This window comes from Muntiacus reevesi, chromosome 1 (assembly GCF_963930625.1).
Source record: "Muntiacus reevesi chromosome 1, mMunRee1.1, whole genome shotgun sequence".
NCBI classification, from domain to species: Eukaryota; Metazoa; Chordata; class Mammalia; order Artiodactyla; family Cervidae; genus Muntiacus; species Muntiacus reevesi.
In genome coordinates this window covers 96,617,324-96,639,119 of record NC_089249.1, presented here as the reverse complement: position 1 = coordinate 96,639,119, position 21,796 = coordinate 96,617,324, and the positions used below count along the sequence as shown (strand labels likewise).

Here is a 21,796-nt window from a genome sequence, read left to right as displayed (position 1 = left end):
TTAAATCCCCCAAATATATTTTTCTACTAGTTTTTAGTTTGTACTCATAAACAACATCTCCCCATTCCCCCCAGCACCAGGCAACAGCAGAACTGATCACTTTGCATTGAAACAACAGAAAGAATAACAAATACAGATGACAAAGAAGAAATTAAAACTGGTCAGAATCCCCAAGTTTAAAATAGTCATTCCACTATGTCAATAATTTCTATACAGCTTTGTTAAATTTTTATTTAGAAAAAAATTTTAACAGAAAAGGAGAGCATTCTACACCCACGTTACAGTAGCCTTTTTGGCCCGCTTGGCGTGGCTTACTTCCACTCTCTTCTTTTTTTCAGCCTTTGCAATACCTGTACCTGCCAGTCTCCAAGTGCCCTTAGTTACAGGTCAGCTCCACACAGAAGGGGAGGAGCTACTTCCCAGGGTCTGTGTCCAGCATTGCAGCCCCACATCCCAGCAACCAAAAGTGCTGCCCACCTGGAGACCAAGAAGGACCTTGCCCACTGTGTTGAGTGCCATGTGAGTGCTCAGTCCAACAGGATGGCTGGTGCACCGGTGAAATTTTTATCTGTGGTTGGATTCAGTCTTATCTGCCTTAAAATGGTGAGTTCACCATTCTGACCTACCTGCAACTATTTAAGGGGGAGAAAAAGATACATTCAATGTCTTTCTCTTTTTTTAAAGGCTTTGGGAGTGGAGAGAGAGAAATCAAAATACTTTGGGACCATACCAAAATTGTATATGTTTGTGTGTTTGAAATTTAATGCAATTTACTAGTGAAAGGAGACAAGAATATCATTATGTTTTAAGGACAAAGGTTTCTAAAAAATCTGTCAGCAGTTACTGAATTAGTCACTAGGTAGATTCAGAAAGAAAAATGAAATAGTAATACGATCTGCCTCCAGCCTCTCAATTCTGTTTAGGATTGCTTTCTGGTAGATTCTAGTGTTGGGAAGTGGTTTGTGCAAATCGCTACTGTGTGTGGATTGGAAGATTGCTCACATTATGTATAAACATGTTGTTCTAAGTGTATTACGCTCTGATTTAGGTTTTATATTTCCTCAAATGTTGTTTTTCTTTATGGTTCTAATTTTCTAAACTTTTCTTTTCAGGTTGCTTCAACAAAAACAGGTAACATTCCCTGAAATGCAAGTTTACCCTACCCATATTTCATTTTCATTTCCACTGTTAATTCTTATACTACCCTAAAATAGAAAGGCTATACCAAGAAAAATATTCAACATTTTTTGAGTACTCACATTGTGAATGTAACTGGTAAGACAAATATATCAATCAAACTTTAAAGATACACCCTCATAAGATATTCATCTTGAGTTGTATAGAGTCATGCAGTCATAGATTTTTCTCAGACATAGTTACCCATTAGTAAAATATTACAATGATTATCGTTCCAGTCCAAGAAACAAAATTATAGTGAAGAGCCTAATCTATGTAAGTTTTCTTATTTGTCTTCTAAGGAATTAGAGGAGAGAGCTAGAAACAGTTTTGATCAAAATTTCAAGATTCTCTACTTTAATAAAAAAGATTTTATACCTCTAATATTGTATCTATAAAATATAGACAATGATAACCCAGAGCTAGAAAAAGTCTTTCTTTTAGAAGATGTTATCACTATTTTTCTTGAATAAATGACTGAAGGCAAGGATTATTTCTCTACAGGCTTCTCCTGTCTCGTATATTTTAGAAATTTAAGTCCCTAGAATGGAAATTTATATTCAGAGATTTAGATTATCTGAAGAAACCATATAATATCAATTATATCACGAATAAAGTCTCTCAGCAATTCAGTACAAGTAAGAACAGTTTTTATTTATTATTATGTTCATTCCACAGGAAAGGAAATGTAAATAAAGCAATTAAAATGTGCAATAGAGATTTATGACTGAGCCATAAAAATCTGTGCTTATAAAATAGGTTTTTAAAAATTATTATGTCATGCTTTATTCTTACTTATTGTTAAGACACCTTCAAGGCTGACTAGGAAGCTGTGAGAAGAACTATTTGGCCATATATACGAAGTAATTTTTAAGATAATAGGTGGCCTTTAAATGGATGAAACCTAGCTCTGCTGTCTCTTAGAGGGTCCCGGAACACACAGACACACTGAGCCCTCAAAATGGGCCCCTTTTCGATCCCACTACCCACACTATTTGAGAAAAGGAATGGGACAGACTGAGATACTGATGATGCTGTCTATTGATTCATCCTGTCTTTTCAACAGATGCAAAGTGTTTTATTGACACTGCATAGGAGGTTTTATTTGGTGTGTGTGTATTTTGATTTTCTCTGGGCTCTTGGCATCAGCTACTTATCTGTGTCTGATCACTGGGGCAAGCTGGGATAATTTAGATCTCTGAGTTGGTAGAATGCACAGATGCTGAGACTCAAAGGGTTTCACTTTTGGTTGATTGCAAATCTAGGGAATAAATTTTTCTCTTTCATCAATGCAGTAAGTAGGCCAAATATAGAACTAAGGAAGAGTGAAGAACCACTGCTAATTTATGGAGACTTACACGTCCTACTCACTCTCATATCTTTTGAGGGAAACATAGTACAGTGGTGTTGATCTTTTTTGGTTGCCATTACTGGTCAGATGCTGCTCTAGATGCCATGTGTAAACAGGCATTCTGTCTCTCCAGCCTGTGCCTACCCCAGACCCTCCAGAATCCCACCTCCTCTGGTAGCAACCCCCACCCCCATGACAGTACCATGAGGCCTGGCTTTTCCAAACCCAAAATTTGCTAGCCCTGGTTCACACACACACACACACACACACACACACACACACACACACACACACACACTCACACTAACCCTTCCTGCCTTCCAGTGTGCCCTTACATTAACTATTTCACTTAATCTTTCAATCTTAAGATGCAGATATTTTACATTTCAAAGTAAACTCAAAGATGTAGGAATTATTAGTATTCTGTATATTCAAGACAGAAAACTGAGACTAGAAGAGGTGAAATCACTTGTACATGTTGATGCATGTCTGGTCAGTCACTTCAGTCATGGCCAACTCTTTGCAGCACTACGAACTGCAGCCTGCCAGGCTCCTCCATCCTTGGGACTCTCCAGGCAAGAATACTGGAGTGGGTTGCCATGCTCTTCTCCAGTACACGTTCACAGACAGAAGCAAATGGCAGAGCCAAGGCTCAAATCTAGCATTCTGGACTCTAAATCCTTTTCTATTTTCTTGCCATGAAACTCTGTGTTTCATCCTGCTGATACTGGCTTTATGAACTACTATGCTGGACAACTGTGCCCCTCCCAGATTAATTCAGTAGGACTCCACAAAAAAGTTTGTGGAGTCCTCAGGCTCCTTGGCATGCCTGTGGGGAGATAGTCTGGGTCATGCCAGCCTTTTAGATGCCTTTCAAATGAACCACTCCATGAAGGCACTGTCACAGCAATGTCTAGTTTGGTTGTCAGTTGTCCAGGAAATCAGTCCGTTGCAATGAGCAGGACTGGCTAACGGGACACAAGATGAATAATGGGGTCAAAGGAAGAAGCAGAGGTTGAGAGATACCACAAGTCAGAGGAAAGAAGGCCAAGGACTAGGCGAGGACAAGTAACTGGGGTGCAAGAAAGGGATGAGTGTGTAGGAGGAATGAATGTGAGACCCCTGTGGGGGCTTTCTATCCTGCAGGGGGAGCGGGATCATAGGCGGTTCCTACAGAGTCAGCGTCTGCTGGCAAATGGCTAAGATGAACCCCTGAAACTTCCCCAGGATATATAAGCCATCAGAGTTTTCTTTTTATGGTGAAGGAGACAGTCCTGGGTGATGTTCAAGGAATGTCTGGCCAGTGCACAGTGGACTCTTTGTCCATTCTTGCAGCATGGTTATTTCTGAGATGCTGCCAAAGCCAGCTCTCTTGGCCATGGGGACAGAAAGAGAAGGTTGTCTGTCTCATGCACAAGGCGATTTGGCAGGTGGGGGTCTGCTGGAGGGAGTTGATACTGGCAAACCACACATTCACACTGTATTTACTCCTTCTCCTCTTTGTCCTTCTCCTCTCTGCCCTAGAATTTTGTTTTGCCCTTTAGTTTTGAATTTGGCATACAGTGATCTTACCCAGCAAATGCAGTGTTGTTGTTGTTTAGTTGCTAAGTTGTGTTGGATTCTTTTGTGCCCCCATGGATGGTAGCCCGCCAGGCTCCTCTGTCCGTAGGATTTCCCAGGCATGAATACTGAAGTGAGTTGCCATTTCCTTCTCCAGGGGATTTTCCTGGATCAGGGATCGAACCTGCATCTCCTACATTGGCAAGCAGATAGATTCTTTACCAGTGAGACACCAGGGAAGCCCACAATTGCAGTTCATTAAACATAAAACCCAGCAATTTTGGTTTGACCTTTTCTTCCACCTGGACCTCCTACACCTAGAGCATTTTTGTGTCCGTGGGGTTTTGCAGAGTAGACAATCTGATTGCCATGTTGTATCTTCTACCCCATTCCCAAAGTATAGGAATGCCTAGTGTAAACGCATGACATAAGCATTCATTGCTTCCTGGCAAACCATGGCCAGGTCCAGGTGAGGAGGGACCACAGCAACTCATTCTTATTCTGAGGCAGATATTTTGATAGAGAAGGAGAGAATAAAGTTTAATTTTAAATATTTTATATAGAAGAATCTGAAAATTGTTACACTCTGATAATACTAAAACAGTACAATGGAGCAATTGTGAAACAACTCAGTTCTCCCTTGTTTTCCATTAGATGAAATGCCTCTTGGGAAGTGTGCAAAGTGCATAAATGGAAATCACAGCTATGGCAGGGATGGGGGATGGAGATGGACCATCACTGGAGGCAGTAGAGCACAGTTGTGAGGCAGGGAGTCAAGATTAGGGACAAAGCAGACTGGAGACTCACAAGATGCCAAGTTGGAGTAGAATCCTCCAGAGTGAAGTCCCTCCCTTACTCTCTCCCTCCCTTCAGAGCTCTTTCTCAAAATTATTCCCCATTCTTACTCAACTGTTTTAAAAGTACAAAATGAGGCAACTGGAAAAAACCTCTTTGAAATTCCATTCCTGAATGGGAACTTTGAGCTTTCTGACTCTCTTCTGAAAAGTAGTAGCTTTGCCCTTTTTCTTCTTTCATCTTTCTTTCTTTCTTTTTTTTTTTTTTCTCTTGATCAGGAAAATAAGGGCACAGTGTATATCTGAAGGATGGTATGAGAGTGACAGTTTGAAGAGTAAAATGATGAAAGAAGTAATCCTTATAGGTACTCTACCTTATGTACATCTTCAAATTTTCTTTTAGTTCCCGAAATACCCACTATTGATCAGGCTTATTCAAAAATCAGCAACAGTATCACTGTAGAATGGGCTACAGTGCCAGGAGCCACCAGTTACCTCCTCACAGCCAAAGACGGGAACACTGTCATTGAGACCATGGTGGCCAATTCCCCAGGCACTGTGACTGGCCTGAAAGCTGCAACCTTGTACCAGATCACCATCAGATCCATCAGTCCTGCGGGGAGAAGCCAGGCATCACCTCCAAAACAGGCAAAGACAGGTAGCTGGATGCTCATCCTCTACTGAGCAATTGCTTGTGACCTGAATCAATTGTACTGAGGCTGCAAATGTATGATGTAATTCTTTGTCTTGTGAGCGCTGATGATTCAGGGCCCAGAAGTGAAAGCCACCAAGTGACATTTTTTTTTTTTTTGAAATTCAAATAACTGTGGAGGAGGTGGTATTTAAATTCCAGATGCTTTGGAAAAGAAAACCCATTTGGGGGCATTGTTAAAAGCATCCCTGCTTTAAAATCTCTGAAAAAGAGATTTCTGTTTTTAACCTTGGTTGTCTATGAAGACCATGGGGTATGATGAACACGTAGGAGTGATTTTGCTGCTCTTTGACTTATTTAACATAAAACCAGTTCGAGTTTGTCATCAGCATGACTTAAATTGGTTTGATGAAGTTGTACCTTGGCATACTTCTAAAAGGTTGTGTGCACATTAAAATAGTAGAAATTATCATTTCTCTTATTAATTTATTTTATGATTAAGAAGTTGTATCTAATTCCTTACCAACTTCCAGTTGAAGGTATGCCTAATATTAGAATTTGTGTTCCCCATTCCTCTGCTGTGTGTGTCACTTCAGTCGTGTCTGACTCTTTAAGACCCTGTGGACTGTAGCCTGCCAGGATCCTCTGTCCATGGGATTCTCCACACAAGAACACTGGGGTGGGTTGCCACATCCTCCTCCAGGAGATCTTTCCAACCCAGGGATTGAACCTACGTCTCTTATGTCTCCTTCATTGGCAGGCAGGTTCTCTACCACTAACGCCATCTGCCACTCTGAGTCATCTGCTGAGTCATCCGTAATTAATACACATTTAAATAACAATTATAACAACTCTGACATGAATCCTATTGCAAAGCAAATAGTTTTTTCATAATATGGATAATCAAGCTCAAATTTCCTATTCCTAAATTTGAATTATCTTTGATCGCTCTTTTGTAATGCAAATGCACGTGTTTTTGTCTTTGCAGTACTGGCGGCACCTATTCTACAAGTAAGCTCTCCAAGTTCAGACTCTATTCTTGTGCAGTGGGAAGCTGTATATATGGCCATTGGATTCTCTGTGTCCATTATGCAAGCTAATGGTTTGGGTAGAATATGGAAAGAGAATACCACCAACACCTCCTTGACATTCACCAGTTTAGCCGCAGGGACTCTCTACACCATAAAGGCCTATGCATGGAATGCCAATGGAACCCCTGGGGATGACTCCACCTGCAATCAGAGAACAAGTAAGGACTTCTCAGCTCAGCCCCAGTCGTTCTCCTTTTTGGTTAATGAGAAGGGCTGTGCACCGCAGCCGCTGAGAGCAGCGATAAGCGATAAGCACAGAGCAGCTGGCAGCAGATATTTAAGCTTATTATGAGCTTATTTATAGTGTCTTGGCAATTCCTCCCAAGTAGTTGCAATGCTCTCTGCATGTGTAAAGAAATACTGCTCAGAGTACACAGAGCACCGTAACTCCATGTGTCTCACCCCACCGCCCCGTAGCTGATTCAGCATACATGTTCAATATTACATAGCAGGAAACAATTCTTGCTAGGTTTTCCAGTTACCTCTTGTCCCTTCCTAGGTTTAGACCAAGAGTATAGACAAAAAGAATTGGGCCAAACAAGAATTTATTCAGCAGACATTTAATGAGTGTGTCCAAATTTTGAGGTGGTATTACCCTAGAGACATAGCAGCAAGCAAAATAAACTACCTGTTATGATGAGAATTTTAAGCTTCCTGCTGTGGTGAGAATTGATATTTCAGACATATTTCCCAAAGCCCTCACCGTAGACCTGAGGCCAACACGGGGCTTCCCACTACCTCTCCTCCAGCTGTAGGCTGAGAAGTTGGAGCACGGTGTGTGTTCTCACCATCTCTATCCCAGGGAGACCCAACCAGGGCCTCCTATGCATGATAACTGGGAGCCCAAACTGAGCTGCGGCTATAAGCCCAAAGAATGAGAGGGAGAGAGAGGGAAGGGGGGAAATTTTTCCTTCTCTTGAGGCAGAGTGAGCCATCCTCTGACAATATAGCCTGCTGTTGAGTCTCCAAGTCGTGTCTGACTCTTTTGCAACCTCATGAACTGTAGCCCACCCAATCTCCTCTGTCCATGGGACTTCCCAGGCAAGAATACTGGAGTGAATTGTCGTTTCCTCCTCTAGGGGATCTTCCCGACCTGGGGATTGAACCCTCGTTTCCTGCATTGACAGATGGATTCTTTACCACTGAGCCACCAGGGAAGTCCACAATGAAGCCTAATAGATGCCAGACTCACCAATCAGATTAATTATTTCATCTCCTGAGGATGTCCAAGGAAAAGGAGGAAAGAAAACAGAAATGTCCTCTCCAACAGTGCCTAAGTTTGGGAGGCAGTGAAAGTTGCCTTGTCTATGAGCCAAGGCTGAAATGTAGGGGGAAGAGAAGGGTTTGCCTTTTATAATACTTCTCTAGGGAGAAATTATATTAAGGTGGCCCTCAGGTGATTCATGATGGGCCCGGTGAGTTAGGATGTCTATGATAAACCAGTCTCCCTGGGCCTCTTCCAAGGCATTCGCTCATTCTTTCCTTCCACAGACATTTATTGAGGGCCTACTATATGCTGGGCATCATTAGCTGATGAGCATACAAAATCAAATAAGGCATGATTTCTACACCCGAAGAAATTGATTGTGTCCCAGGAGGGGCCAATGTGTAAATCAATGGTTACATTTCTGGGTAATAGGTTCTTTGATGGAAGGATACATAGGCACAGGGGGGCTTCCCTGGTTGGCTCAGATAGTAAAGAATCTGCCTGCAATGCAGAAGACCTGGGTTCGACCCCTGGGTTGGGAAGATTCCTGGAGAAGGGAATGACAACCCACTCCAGTATTCTTGCCTGGAAAATTCCATGGACAGAAGTGCTTGGTGGGCTATCGTCCACGGGGCCGCAGAGAGTCGGACATGCCTGAATGACTAACACTAACTATCTAACAGGCACAGGGTGGCTCAGGGGAGCATCTGCATCAGGCTGGGGAACAGGAAGAGCCATTTCCTGCAGATGACTGGTCTCTTAAAGCCTTCCTCTTCACTTGTTTCCCTATGTTTTGAAAAGTTTTAGAGACCTTAGACTTAGACTCTGCGTTAGTTTGCTAGGGCTGCCACAACAAAGTACCACAAACTAAGTGATACAGAAGTTTATTATCTCATGGCTCTGGAGGGCATAGGAGCCTGAAAGCAAGAAATTGGCAGGTTTGGTTCCTTCTGAGAACTGTGAGGGAATGGTATGTCCAGGCCCTTCTCCTTGGCTTGTAGATGGTCGTCTTCATGTTCACATGGCATTCTCCTGGTATGTGTATGTCTGTGTCCAAATTTTATCTTTTAAAAAAAATTATTTATTTATTTATTTATTTATTTTTGGTTGCTCTGGGTCTTTGTTGCTTCATGCAGGCTTTTTTTAGTTATGGCAAGTGGGGGCTACTGTTTGTTGCAGTGTGTGGGCTGTCTTTCTCATTGCACTGGCTTTTGTTATTACAGAGCACGGGCTCTAGAGCACACAGATCTCAGTAGTTGTGGTACTCAGGCTTGGTTGCCCCACAGCATGTGGAGTCTTCCCAGTCCAGAGACCAAACCTCTTTCCCCTCACATTGGCAGGTGGACTCTCAACCACTGGACCACCAGGGGCATCCCAAAATTTCTCTTATAAGGTTATCAGTCATGTTGGGTTAGGATCAACCTAATGGTCTCAACTGATTACATTTGCTAGGACCTTATTTCCAAATGAGATCATATTCTGGAGTACTAGGGGTGAAGACTTTGATAGATGTCTTTTTGGTGCTTCTCATGCCCTATTTGGGAAAATCAGATTGTCCTGAAATACTGAAGATGACCTCTACCAGCCTTGGGCCCAGCATTACCCCAGAGGAGATCTGCCTCTGCAGATGAGCTGACCATATAGCAGAAGAAGGGGCCTGTCAAGACAGCCTACAGGAGAAACATGGATCGTGTCTGCCTTGCAGAGGATGAGTTGAGTCCCAGTTTCCTCACACAGAGCCTTTCCTGTTTAATCCCACATCCCCCACCCCACCATATGTGTCTGAAGGTGCTAGTCTCTGCACATAAGCTGTTCTCTAAGGTTTATGGATGTGATGGTTGGATGGCATCACCGACTCAATGGACATGAGTCTGAGTAAACTCCGGGAGTTGGTGATGGACAGGGAGGCCTGGTGTGCTGCAGTCCATGGGGTCATAAAGAGTTGGGCATGACTAAGCAACTGAACTGAACTGAAGGTTTGTGAGGTGGGCCTTATTATAGCACAGATTCCAGAGAACTGAGGCCAACTTTTCTCTTCCCCAGCCCAGGAGAACACTCCTCAAGCTTTTTTAAGGGGACAATGCTGAGGAAAGGAAGGCCTACTTTTAAGCATAGAGGAAATTGTTTTGGAGACAATAAAAAACTGCCTTCCTGTGTGGCCATCACACTTGACACTTTCCTTCCTTCCCTTTGGTTTAGAATGAATGGAAGTCTGCTCTTCTTTTAACAACAGGGACCTAAAAGCTCTTACATGTCTTAGCATGTATCAAAAGTAAAGAAGAAATGCTGCTGAAGCTAATCTAACTTTATCAATCTGTAATAGAATACTTTATCTACCTCTTAATGACATACCCACTTGGCTCTCCTAGCCCGTCGTATTTATAATTTCATTTAATTACTTCAATCACTTATCAGATTGTGTGTTCACTATTCACATATTCAAAATATGTTGATTGAGACTTCCCTGGTGGTCCAGTGGCTAAGACTCCATGTTCCCAATGCAGGGGGGCTAGGTTCGATCCCTGGTCAGGGAACTAGATCCCACACGCCACAGCTAAGACCTGGCATAGCCAAATAAATTAATTGTTAAAAAACTCAAAATATGTTTATTCAGCACTTATATGTGCTAGGGACTGGTATTAGATCAATTTTGCACATTAAAAAAAATAAATAACAAGAAAATTAAATAACCTGGCAAAGTCATAGCTAGTTACAAGTTTGCATAGTTAATGGTGGATGTATTACTAGTTCTCTGGTACCATGAATCCCAGTTTTATGCTTTGTACACTTGCAATTATCCTGTTAATGGAGTATTTCATCCTCCAAGCTCCACATATTGCTAGGCCAAATCTTACTTTGGTTCTTGAGTCTACTGCAAAATATCAATTGTTTCTCAAAAATGTAGGTCCAGGTACTCCTGCCAACATTCAAGTCTCTTTTGATAGTGGTGCTCTGAAGGCATCTGTCTCGTGGGCACCGACAGAGGGAGCTTTCAACTATACCGTGATGGCTTTGAGTGACTCTTCCAGGCTGAGCTGCAGTACAGCCTTCAGTTCCTGCACCATCTACCCTCTCCAGTGTGGAACCAAGTACCTGATTTCAGTTTCAGCAAGTAATGATGCCGGATCTAGCAGATCAACTTCAGCAGTGACTTTGAAAACCGGTATGTAAACATTAGGAGCGAGATCACTGGGGGGGCTGGCAAGCCCAAGTGACTGACCTTAGGGAAACAAATAATTACATGACAATGTTCCAGAATGCTCTAGAACAAATGAAAGCAACAGCCTACTCTAAATGAAAGCATAGAGTTGAACATTCTGATGAGTCTGAATAATGTTGATAGTGAAACCAGATCTCATGCATTGGAAAAAGCACTTTGAAAATTAGGAGGCCTGTTTCCTCTTCCAGATCTTTCACTAATCAGTCTATTTTCTTTTGCATTTGTAAAGTTGCAAATATTCTAAGATCCAGTCTGATCACAACTCTAGCTGTGCGGCCCCTTATTTTCATCATGTTTCACAGACCTAGGCCTGGTAGGAGCTATTCTTTAAGATAAACAGGGAATATAGCTTGGAATATGTGAGTTTAGATATCCTCCCTCTTTCGTTCTTATCAAAGAGATAAAGACATACATATGTGGAACTCCACACTTCAGTTTAGAAATATTTGTGTGTTTTGAGAATGTGAACTAACATTTAGTGAACAGCTACTATGCAAAGCTGCAAAGAAAACCTCCTGTAGTACTCTCACACTCCTTTTTATTTGTCATTTCCTAGTTGCTTGTGCACCTGGAAAAGTGGCGATCCAAGAAGATCCTCCTGGCCACCTGTCTGTAGCTTGGTCCAATGTGGATCTGGGTGATTACTATGTGGCCTTTGTGAAGAGTGATGATGGCTTAGAAGTACATTGCAACACTTCCCTCACCCAGTGCAATTTCTTATCTGAGTGTGGCTTCACTTACTTTATTAGTGTTTTTGCCTATAACAAGGCAGGGCAGAGTCCCTTGGGTGATGTGTTTAATTATACCACAGGTGAGTTGTGCTTGATGCTTGTAAAGGGAGTTCTGAGTTCACTAAACTCAGTAGCAGAATGGACCACCCATTGCACTCCTTGACTTAGACTACTTGGGAGTCATGCTTGGTCCAAGAATGGAAAGTGAATCTCTTCTTTCACATTCTTTCCTGGGGAATTTGGACTAAGTGGACTCACCCTTAACAAGAATACAAGGTTTAGGAGTGAGCAGAAAGGAAAGATTGTTGTTATTCAAGTTTGCTCTGAAAAATTGAACCCTCCATCCAGATCTACTCATTGTTCATCCCTGTTCTGGATGCTGAAGGGGAGGCAATCCTTAGGTCTCAGAGTTCACTCTTTCTCCAAGCCCAGAAGACAGAGGTGCAATGGCAAGGATGCCACATGGTGTAGAGAGTACTGGAGTAGGACACCTGGGCTTAAGTCCTAACTTGACCACTAACTCATTTGTAAAGTGGAAATAATGATGTCTACCTTCTTAAGTCCCTTAGTGTCCACCACTGCAAAATGAGACAAATGATCAGGAGTACATGAATATGAAAGGGTCTTTGTATGTGAGAAAAGCACAGTGCAAATATTTTTATTAGCAGCTTTATTGCTGTTACTATTATTCTCCTACACTAGACTTGGGCCTTCTACAGGGCGGGGATTATATCTCATTCATCTTTTCATCCTGAATGCTGATCATAGTGTGACTGGCATATGGGAGATGCTCGATTTTTAAAGAATGAATGGAGTGAGAGACTTAAAACTAACTATATGTACAAATAAGAATACAATAATACAACTATATAAATAACAATACTAGCTGGATTACATACATTTTTATCAGAATGAGGGAATCAAATAATTAATTGGTGCCTTTGGAATTTGGAGTCAGAGGCCATCAATAAGGTCTCAAGGGCCTTCCAGAAGGAGTGGTTTTGAACTGGATCTTTAAAGATGAAAGGAATGTCGGTGGAGCAGGAGCATTTCAGAGAAACCCCATATGAGTTAGGCATTTGTCCCAATTTGTCCATGAGGTAATGTAGGGCTCGTCTAAAATGTACTAATGCAATGCTTCCTCCTCTCCTCCACCCTTTAGTTTTATCTAGTTTAGTGTCTGGAAAGACGGATAGGATCTAGAAGTTAGACTAAATATGATTTTGTCAGGCAGGAGAAGGGTCCCACATTCCAGTAGAAGGGACCCAGTCTCTGAAACATAGGGAAAAAACATGCACGCTGGGTGGGGAATTAAGGAGTCAGGTGAGGCAGGGGGTGTGGGGAGCAGCTGGATGTGTCGATAGGGTAGAGCTTATTATAACCTTGAGTGTCATGCAGAGAGAAGTTGTCCTCTATGTAGTGGGTGTCAGGCCAGGGTCGCAGTTGGACAGACCTGTAGGAGATTCTTACAGTGACTTCAGAGGCTCCTGGGCACGGAGACGCCGGGACTCAACGCCCCTCTGACAGCCCGGCTCCTGTACTGACATCCTTCTCTCTACCCTTGCTTCCAGCTCCCTGTTGTCCTAGTGACATTAACCCTGTGCTGGTGTCCAGTGACAGGGTAGAGATTGTCTGGTCTCCCGTCCGAGGTGCTGAACTTTATGAAACAAAGGCTGTGGATGGGTTCAACGTGGTTGAGTGTAATGACACTGCTCCGGCTTGCACGCTTTCTGCTCTAGAATGTGACACCAAATATAACATCACGGTGTATTCCTTCAGCGAAGTCCGGGGCAGCAATACGTCATGTACTTCCCAATTCATAACCACAGGTATGGTACAGCAAGGATTTTGTTCACCAATGTCTGGATGGCTCACCTCTATGTCCCTCAGGAAAGGCATTCAGCAAGTATGGTAAAATGGTTAACTGCCATTAATGACTCTTGGGAGGGACCCTGAGAGCCCCTCTTGCTAAGGAGAGGCAGAAGAGAAGGTGGAAGAGGGAAAGAGGACAGCAAGAAGCAGGAAACCCTGGGGAGAGTGGAAGGCTTGGCTGGTGGTTACCTCAGCCATTCACATCCTCCTAGCTTTGGGGCACCTGCCTATAGTCACACCATGAAGGTGCAAATGTTTGTCTTAGTTACTTTTGCTTTTGGAGTTCAAATGGCTCCTTAACATTTTCGAGTTAGCCCAATGCTATGGGAATCTAATACCATCTGTCAATGTCAGCAAGGTTCCACACAAAGGCGCTAGGAATTTGGCCTGAGTACAAGATATGGTTGAAAGTAATTATCTCATTTAGGGGAGAAAACAGGTTTTAGACTAAATGTCACATGTGATATTTCTTGACTCTGTTTCAGTTCCTAATCTAAAATCTCTTAGCTCCTTGCAGTCCTGAAATCAAAAACATTTCAAAGGATGACTTTTCCATGGTTCATGTGCGCTGGCAGTCCACTAATGATGAGGCCACTTACACGGTGACTGCGCGGGGAGAGAAAGGGGTGCACCAGTGCAGCAGCGCCGGGGAGTCCTGCGCCCTGGGCGGCTTGCCCTGCGGCTCACTGTTCGCTGTCACCGCCGTGGCCGAGACGCCCGCAGGACGGAGCCTGCCCAGCTTCAGTGTGCCTCTGGAGACGGGTATGTGCTCCACACCGTGGGACGCGGTGCAATACCAGTCAGCCAGAAAAAGCAATGAAACTGGGCCATTTGTAGAGGCAGGGATGCACCTAGAGGGTTCACACAGAGTGAAGTCAGAAAGAGAAAAGTAAATTTTGTATAATATCATTTAAATGAGGAATCTAGAAAAATGGTAGAGATGATCTTATTTGCAAAGCCCAGACAGAGACACAGATGTAGAGAAAAAATGTATGGATACTGAGGGGGAAAGGGGAAATGAGTGTGAGGAATTGGGAGACTGGGATTGACATATATATATGTATACATGTATATATATATATATATATACTACTGAAACTAAGTATAAAATAGACAACTAATGAGAACCTACCGTGTAGCTCAGGGAACTCTACTTAATGCACTGTGGGGACCTGGATGGGAAGGAAGTCCAAAACGGAGCGGGTGTATGTATATGTACGACTGATTCACTTTGCTTTACAGTAGAAACTAACATAACATTGTAAGACAACTATACTCCAATAAAAATTAATGTAAAAAAAAGAAAGAAATGGGTATGTAGCAACTGCAACTTGAACCTTAAGTTCCAGTGGAGGTCCTTAGGAATTGTTTTGGGACATGAACTTTATCACTTGATTTACCCTAAGTGTGATAGGAATACATGCAACTCAGAGAAGCCTTTCAAAGAGCCCCAGTCTTAGAAAACTTTCAACACAGTTTCCATATAAATATCATCTGAAGGCTCTAATATATTCATACACCAACATCAAAGGAGGAAACCACTGACTCTGGAGAAACATTTCTTTGACTTCATATTCCTCCATGACACAATCTACCAAAGCATCTAACAAGTGACCAAATGAGCTGGCTTATTATTTATTTCTTTGGTTCAGCCCTTTCAAATCTTTCTCTAAAAAAGACTTTCTGAGTTTCAGTTTCCTAATTGGTAGAAGAGGATAATGGTTTCATTGGGTGGTTGTGAATATTACATTTTTTATGCTGCAAAGCACTTAGCATAGTGCCTGCTCCACAGTAGGAGCTTGATAAAAGAAAGCTGTTATTACTTGATAACATTGTGTGTGAATGAAATACAGCAAATTACTTAAAGCCTTTGGGTCTTATTTTCTCTTATATTTAATGATAGATGGCACTTTGGGCCAGATAAGTTGAAACATAAAAGGCAGCAGAATAGAGACAATGCCAAATATGCAGGAAGGTTCCAGATATCCTACATGCTGTATAAAGGATCTTTGAAGAGTTGAGAACTGTTTGTGGTACTCTTAGGTGGCTAAGAATATTTTAAGCTTTTATATAAGTTTAAAGCTTTTATATTATTATAAGCTTTTATATCAACTATGATATGTTTTATATCAAAATGCAAAAAGCAAAATGTTGTCTGAGGAGGCCTTACAAATAGCTGAGAAAAGAAGAGAAGTGAAAGGCAAAGGAGAAAAGGAAAGATATACCCATTTAAATGCAGAGTTCCAAAGAATAGCAAGGAGAGATATGAAAGACTTCCTCAGTGATCAATGTAAGGAAACAGAGGAAAACAACAGAATAGGAAAGACCAGAGATCTCTTCAAGAAAATTAGAGATACCAAGGGAACATTTCATGCAAAGATGGGCACAATAAAGGACAGAAATGGTATGGACCTAACAGAAGTAGAAGATATTAAGAAGAGGTGGCAAGAATACACAGAAGAACTATACAAGAAAGATCTCCAAGACCCAGATAACCACAATCATGTGATCATTCACCTAGGCCAGACATCCTGCAATGTGAAGTCAAATGAGCCTTAGGAAGCATCACTATGAACAAAGCTAGTGGAGGTGATGGAATTACAGATGCTCATGATGATGCTGTGAAAGTGCTGCACTCAATATGCCAGCAAATTTGGAAATCTCAGCAGTGGCCATGGGACTGGAAAAGGTCAGTTTTCATTCCAATCCCAAAGAAAGGAAATGCCAAAGAATGTTCAAACTACCACACAATCGCACTCATCTCATCTCATCTAGTAAAGTAATGCTCAAAATTCTCCAAGCCAGGCTTCAGCAATATGTGAACCGAGAACTTCCAGATGTTCAAGCTGGACTTAGAAAAGGCAGAGGAACCAGAGATCAAATTGCCAACATCCACTGGATCATCGAAAAAATGAGAGAGTTCCAGAAAAATATCTATTTCTGCGTTATTGACTATGCCAAAGCCTTTGACTGTGTGGATCACAACAAACTGGAAAATTCTTCCAGAGATAGGAAATACCAGACTACCTGACCTGCCTCCTGAGATATCTGTACGCAGGTCAAGAAGCAACAATTAGAAACAGTCATGGAACAACAGACTGGGTTCCAAATCAGAAAAGGAGTACGTAAGGCTGTATTTTGTCATTCTGCTTACTTAGCTTATATGCGGAGTACATCATGAGAACTGCTGGACTGGATGAAGCACAGTGTGGAATCAACATTGCTGGGAGAAATATCAATTACCTTATATACGCAGATGACACCACCCTTAGGGCAGAAAGTGAAGAACTAAAGAGCCTCTTGATGGAAGTGAAAGAGGAGAGTGAAAAAGTTGGCTTAAAAGTCAATATTCAGAAAACTAAGATCATGGCATCTGGTCCCATCACTTCATGGCAAATAGATGGGGAAACAATGGAAACAGTGACAGACTTTATTTTGGGGGGGGCTCCAAAATCACTGCAGATTGTGACTGCAGGCATGAAATTAAAAGACTCTTGTTCCTTGGAAGAAAAGCTATGACTAACCTAGATAGCATATTAAAAAGCAGAGACATTACTTTGCTGACAAAGGTCTGTCTAGTCAAAGCTATGGTTTTTCCAGGAGTCATGTATGGATGTGAGAGTTGGACTCTCACTAAAGAAAGCTGAGTGCCAAAGAATTGATGCTTTTGTACTGTGGTGTTGGAGAAGACTCTTGGGAGTCCATTGGACTGTCAGGAAATCAAACCAGTCAATCCTAAAGGAAATCAGTCCTGAATATTCATTGGAAGGACTGATGCTGAAGCTGAAACTGCAATACTTTGGCCACCTGATGCGAAAAACTGATTCATTGGAAAAGACCCTGATGCTGGGAAAGATTGAGGGCAGGAGGAGAAGGAGACAACAGAGGATGAGATGGTCGGATGGCATCACCAACTCGATGGACATGAGTTTGAGCAAGGTCCAGGAGTTAGTGATGGACAGGGAGGCCTGGCGTGCTGCAGTCCATGGGTATGACTGAGCAACTGAACTGACTGATCAACTATGTACTATGAAATGCATGAGAAAGGCAAAGCCCATTTTATTGCAAATGTGATCATACATGTTAGGAGAAGAGGTAAATGCAACCATTGCATTGAAATTTGCAACTGGAATCATTAAAACTGAAGAACAACAAAGAATTTCTTTCTTATTCTGAAAAAAGTTGGGGAGAACCTCACATTAATTACCCACAGCCAGTTAGTGAACTTCATTCTTGGGGAAAGCACTTGCTATATACAATGATGTTAAATAATGTATCAGAGAGAATGAGATTTTGCTTAACAAAAGGACATTTTTAAAGTTTTAAAAAATTTTTTATTACAGTATAGTTGATGTTCAATGTCATATAAGTCACAATACAGTGATTCATAATTTTTAAGTTGTGTTCCATTTATAGTTATTAAGGATATTTTGATTAACAGTTAAAGGTTTGAGGAATCTAGGATACTGACTGAAACACAGAATACCATGTTTGGTTGTTTTTCACATATAACCCTTAGTGGAAATAAATTCCCAATGTTTTCTTTTTCCATATTTGAGCGCCATGCTGCTCAGCCAGTCTGATGGTAACTCAGGTCACTCAATCAGTAATCAACGTGAGCTGGACTGTTGGGAGTGGCGCCCTAACCTATGTGACAGTTCTGCAGTCACAAATGGGACAGTCAAAGTGTCACACCCATCAGAACCACTGCCTCCTGGGATGCATCGCATGCGGCATCAATTACACAGTGGCAGTAAAAGCAGTTAGTGCCACTGGGTTGACTGCGGACTGCGCCTACCAAAGTTATTCCTCTAGTAAGTGAAATTTAGACTCTAGTTCTAGAGTATCAACAGGAACCTTGACTATTATAGATCCAGACATAGCCCTTCCATCTCATTTAAAAGCATGCTGCATCTCCACCAAGCTTGCATGGTAAATTCAGATTACTTTCTAAAATGTTTGCAATTTTCCTCTTGATTCAGAACCTCAAAGCTTCAGAGGCTTCTATTGGCGCATGCTGAGTCACTTCAGTTGTGCCCGACCCTTTGCGACCCCCTGGACTCTAGCCTGCCAGGTTTCTCTGTTCATGGGACTGTGGCCCTGTATCCCGCCAGGCTCCTCTTTCCATGGGATTCTCCAGGCAATAATAGTGGAGTGCCATTTCCTCCGGGGATCTTCCCAACCCAGGGATCAAATCTGTGTCTCTTGTCTCCTGCATCTGACGGGTGGGTCCTTTACCTCTAGCGCCACCTGGGAAACCCTGTTGGTAGTTGGTGAAAGAACTCCCTGGTAACAAGGTTCAAGTGTACTTTCTCTCAAAGAAGGCCTGGTTTTTATATGACCTACCTACTTGCAGCACAGAATAACTCAGTCTGGCAGAGTTTTCAGAAAGCATTTAGATCACATATACTATTTGGCTTGAATTTTTTGTTTCTCAATATTATTGTGCTACTACTCCTCTCTTCTAAACCACTCCAGCTTCTTCTATGGTATCTTATTTTAACAGGCTTCAAGAGCAAGTATTGCATTTTGTTCTTCACAAAGACCAAACAATTAGGGAACGGCGGGGGAAGTAAGGAGTGGTACAGGGTTAGCAAATAAGATTTCACTGGTATGATTCTTGTCCACTACAGTGGCTGTTTAGAGCACTGTTTCAGAAAAAAAAAAAACAAAACACCAAACCTCTCAAGATTAATGGGATGCCTCTCAGGCTTAATGGGAGCATAAGTACCACAACCATTTAGCTGCATCTGTTCTGCGGCATGGGGTGGGAGAGTTGTAATGTAATTTTCATAGGACTTCCCTGACTGTCCAGTGGTTAAGATTTTATGTTTCCACTACAAGGGGCTCAGGTTTGATCCTTGGTCGGGGAACTAAGATCCCCTATGTCTTTCAACCAAAAAAAAAAAAAAAGAAAAATTAAAAAATAAAATTTTGCCATCCCAAAGATAGAGTGAGTCTTCAACTTAGGAGTCTCAAGATATGGCTTCTTAAACTGTCCTGCCTTATCTTATTCCCTGATTCTGTTTCCTCATTGGTAAGAGAAATAGGAATGATTACGATGTGAAAGCACTTAAAACCTGCTGCATGCTATGTGCTAAGTTGCTTTGTGTGCATTTGTTAGTCATTCAGTCATGTCCAACTCTTTGCGAACCCAACGACTGTAGCCTGCCAGGCTTCTCCGTCCATGGGATTCTCCAGGCAAGAATACTGGAGTGGTCGCTTTAGTTGTATCCAATTCTTTGCAACGCTATGGACTGTAGCCTGCCAGGCTCCTCTGTCCATGGAATTCACCATGCAAGAATATTGGAGGGGTAACCATTCCCTTTTCCAGGGATTGTCCCAACCCAGAGATTGAATCCAGGTCTTCTGCATTGCAGGCAGATTGTTTACTATCTGAGCCACCAGGGAAGCCCAGAACACATATGTAATCTGCTTTATAATTTCTGTAATTAGACTTGCTGCCTAAATTCTCACCTTGATATCTAGTTCTGGAAATATGGTCTACTGCTTACCTTCACATCTAAAATACCTTTTTTAAAAGAATGAATCAAAGGGACCTAATTATCTGTAATTGATTTTTTAAATTATTATGCAATAACATCTTCATTTTGTGTACTGAGGAATCCACCATTTGACCCTAATGTGTGGCCTGCTCAAGGTATTCAGTAAAGGAAAAAGGGAAAGTACCCAGTCAGCTAGCACAGATGAAGTGTGGACCAGCAACAAGGATCATGTTACTCAGCTCAGCAAAATTTAGGTCTTTTCAACTAAAGCTGAATGCAGTTAATTACATCTAAATTGAATCCCACTAAAATCATTATGGGTTTTCCCAATGGCTCAGTGGTAAAGAATCTGCCTGCAATGAGAGAGACTTGCAGGAGACACAGGTTCAGTCCCCAGGTTGAGAAGATCCCCTGGAGTAGGAAATGGCAGCCCACTCCAGTATTCTTGCTTGGAAGATCCCATGGACAGATGAGCCTGGTGGGCTACAGTCCATGGGGTTGAAAAGAGTCAAACATGACTTAGTGACTAAACAACAACAACAAAAATCATATTATGGGTACTATGGGTAGGATGTTATGAAGGATCTTGACAAGGATTCTGTGTATTTGACTCATAAAGTTTGAGTCATATACGCTGCGTATCTGCCAAGTACTTGGACTCACCACTGTTCTCTATTGAAAACTCACGCGCCACCTCACCCTTACACATGGATCTCTAATCACGTGGCCCGGTACAGAAGGAACTTGATAGCCCCTCAAATCTTGTTCTAATCAGTTGTTATTTAGAGTAGGACACTTACACTGTTTCCCATAGTAACAGAGGCTAGCTTTGTGGTGATGATGAAATAGTGATGTGTTTGTTTTATCCTTCAGGTGCCTGCTGCCCTTTGGGGGTGAAATTATATAGGCTGGGCCCTAATGGCATCCGGATCCACTGGCAGGCCTCCAGGGGCTCTGCCAATTACAGCACCGACCTCTATGGTTCCAAAGGCATTTTCACATGTGCCCCAAGCGCTGGCCTCAGTTTCTGTGATGTTACCGAGATACCCTGCGGGGATGTGTATACCGTGATGGTCTCACCAGTTGCTGAGACAGGACTGAAGCTTACTTTCTGTCCAAAAAAAATATATTCAGGTAGAGAAAGTTATGACCCTTTATTTAAAACTAACCCTTGACTCAATCTGTGAATGAAGGCTAAGAGTAATCACACTTTGCTATGTAGGAAGATCAAAAAGGGCATGACATTTCTACATCCTATAGGCAGATTCGGGCAACAGGGGACCCCAAGCTCCTTTAGAATTGCGATGCTTTATTATAATTTGATTTGGAGGTACTCCTTTCATCACTGTCCCTCTCTTCAGAAAAAGGACCAGATGCTTGCTTAAACAGTAAAACAGATTTAAAACAATTTTCTGCTTGAGATTTGAAGATAGGTTTTTACCACGGTTAGAGGTAATGACAGACAACATGGAATATTTGAAATTAAGAGACTTGAACCTTTATTTGCACAGATTCAGACTTATGATTGAGGGAGAGTTGGAGGATCAGAGAAAAACAAATTTATAAATCATAAGCTAGGTTTGGAAATATGAGTGGGCATACAGTCTGTGATCAAAAAACATGACTGTCAGCAACT

General features: G+C 42.0%; 1 protein-coding gene across 1 annotated transcript in view; it reads left to right on the top strand.

The window, feature by feature from the left end:
• The first annotated feature begins 540 nt into the window (after positions 1-540).
• Positions 541-21,796, top strand: part of FNDC7 (fibronectin type III domain containing 7) — a 29,883-nt gene continuing 8,627 nt past the window's right edge. Inside the window, exons 1-10 of the mRNA XM_065927548.1 lie at positions 541-603; positions 1,113-1,131; positions 5,285-5,539; positions 6,522-6,782; positions 10,737-10,994; positions 11,608-11,862; positions 13,354-13,611; positions 14,162-14,416; positions 18,214-18,468; positions 21,034-21,294. Coding sequence (XP_065783620.1) covers positions 541-603; positions 1,113-1,131; positions 5,285-5,539; positions 6,522-6,782; positions 10,737-10,994; positions 11,608-11,862; positions 13,354-13,611; positions 14,162-14,416; positions 18,214-18,468; positions 21,034-21,294 — 2,140 coding nt within the window. The remainder of the gene's footprint in view (positions 604-1,112; positions 1,132-5,284; positions 5,540-6,521; positions 6,783-10,736; positions 10,995-11,607; positions 11,863-13,353; positions 13,612-14,161; positions 14,417-18,213; positions 18,469-21,033; positions 21,295-21,796) is intronic.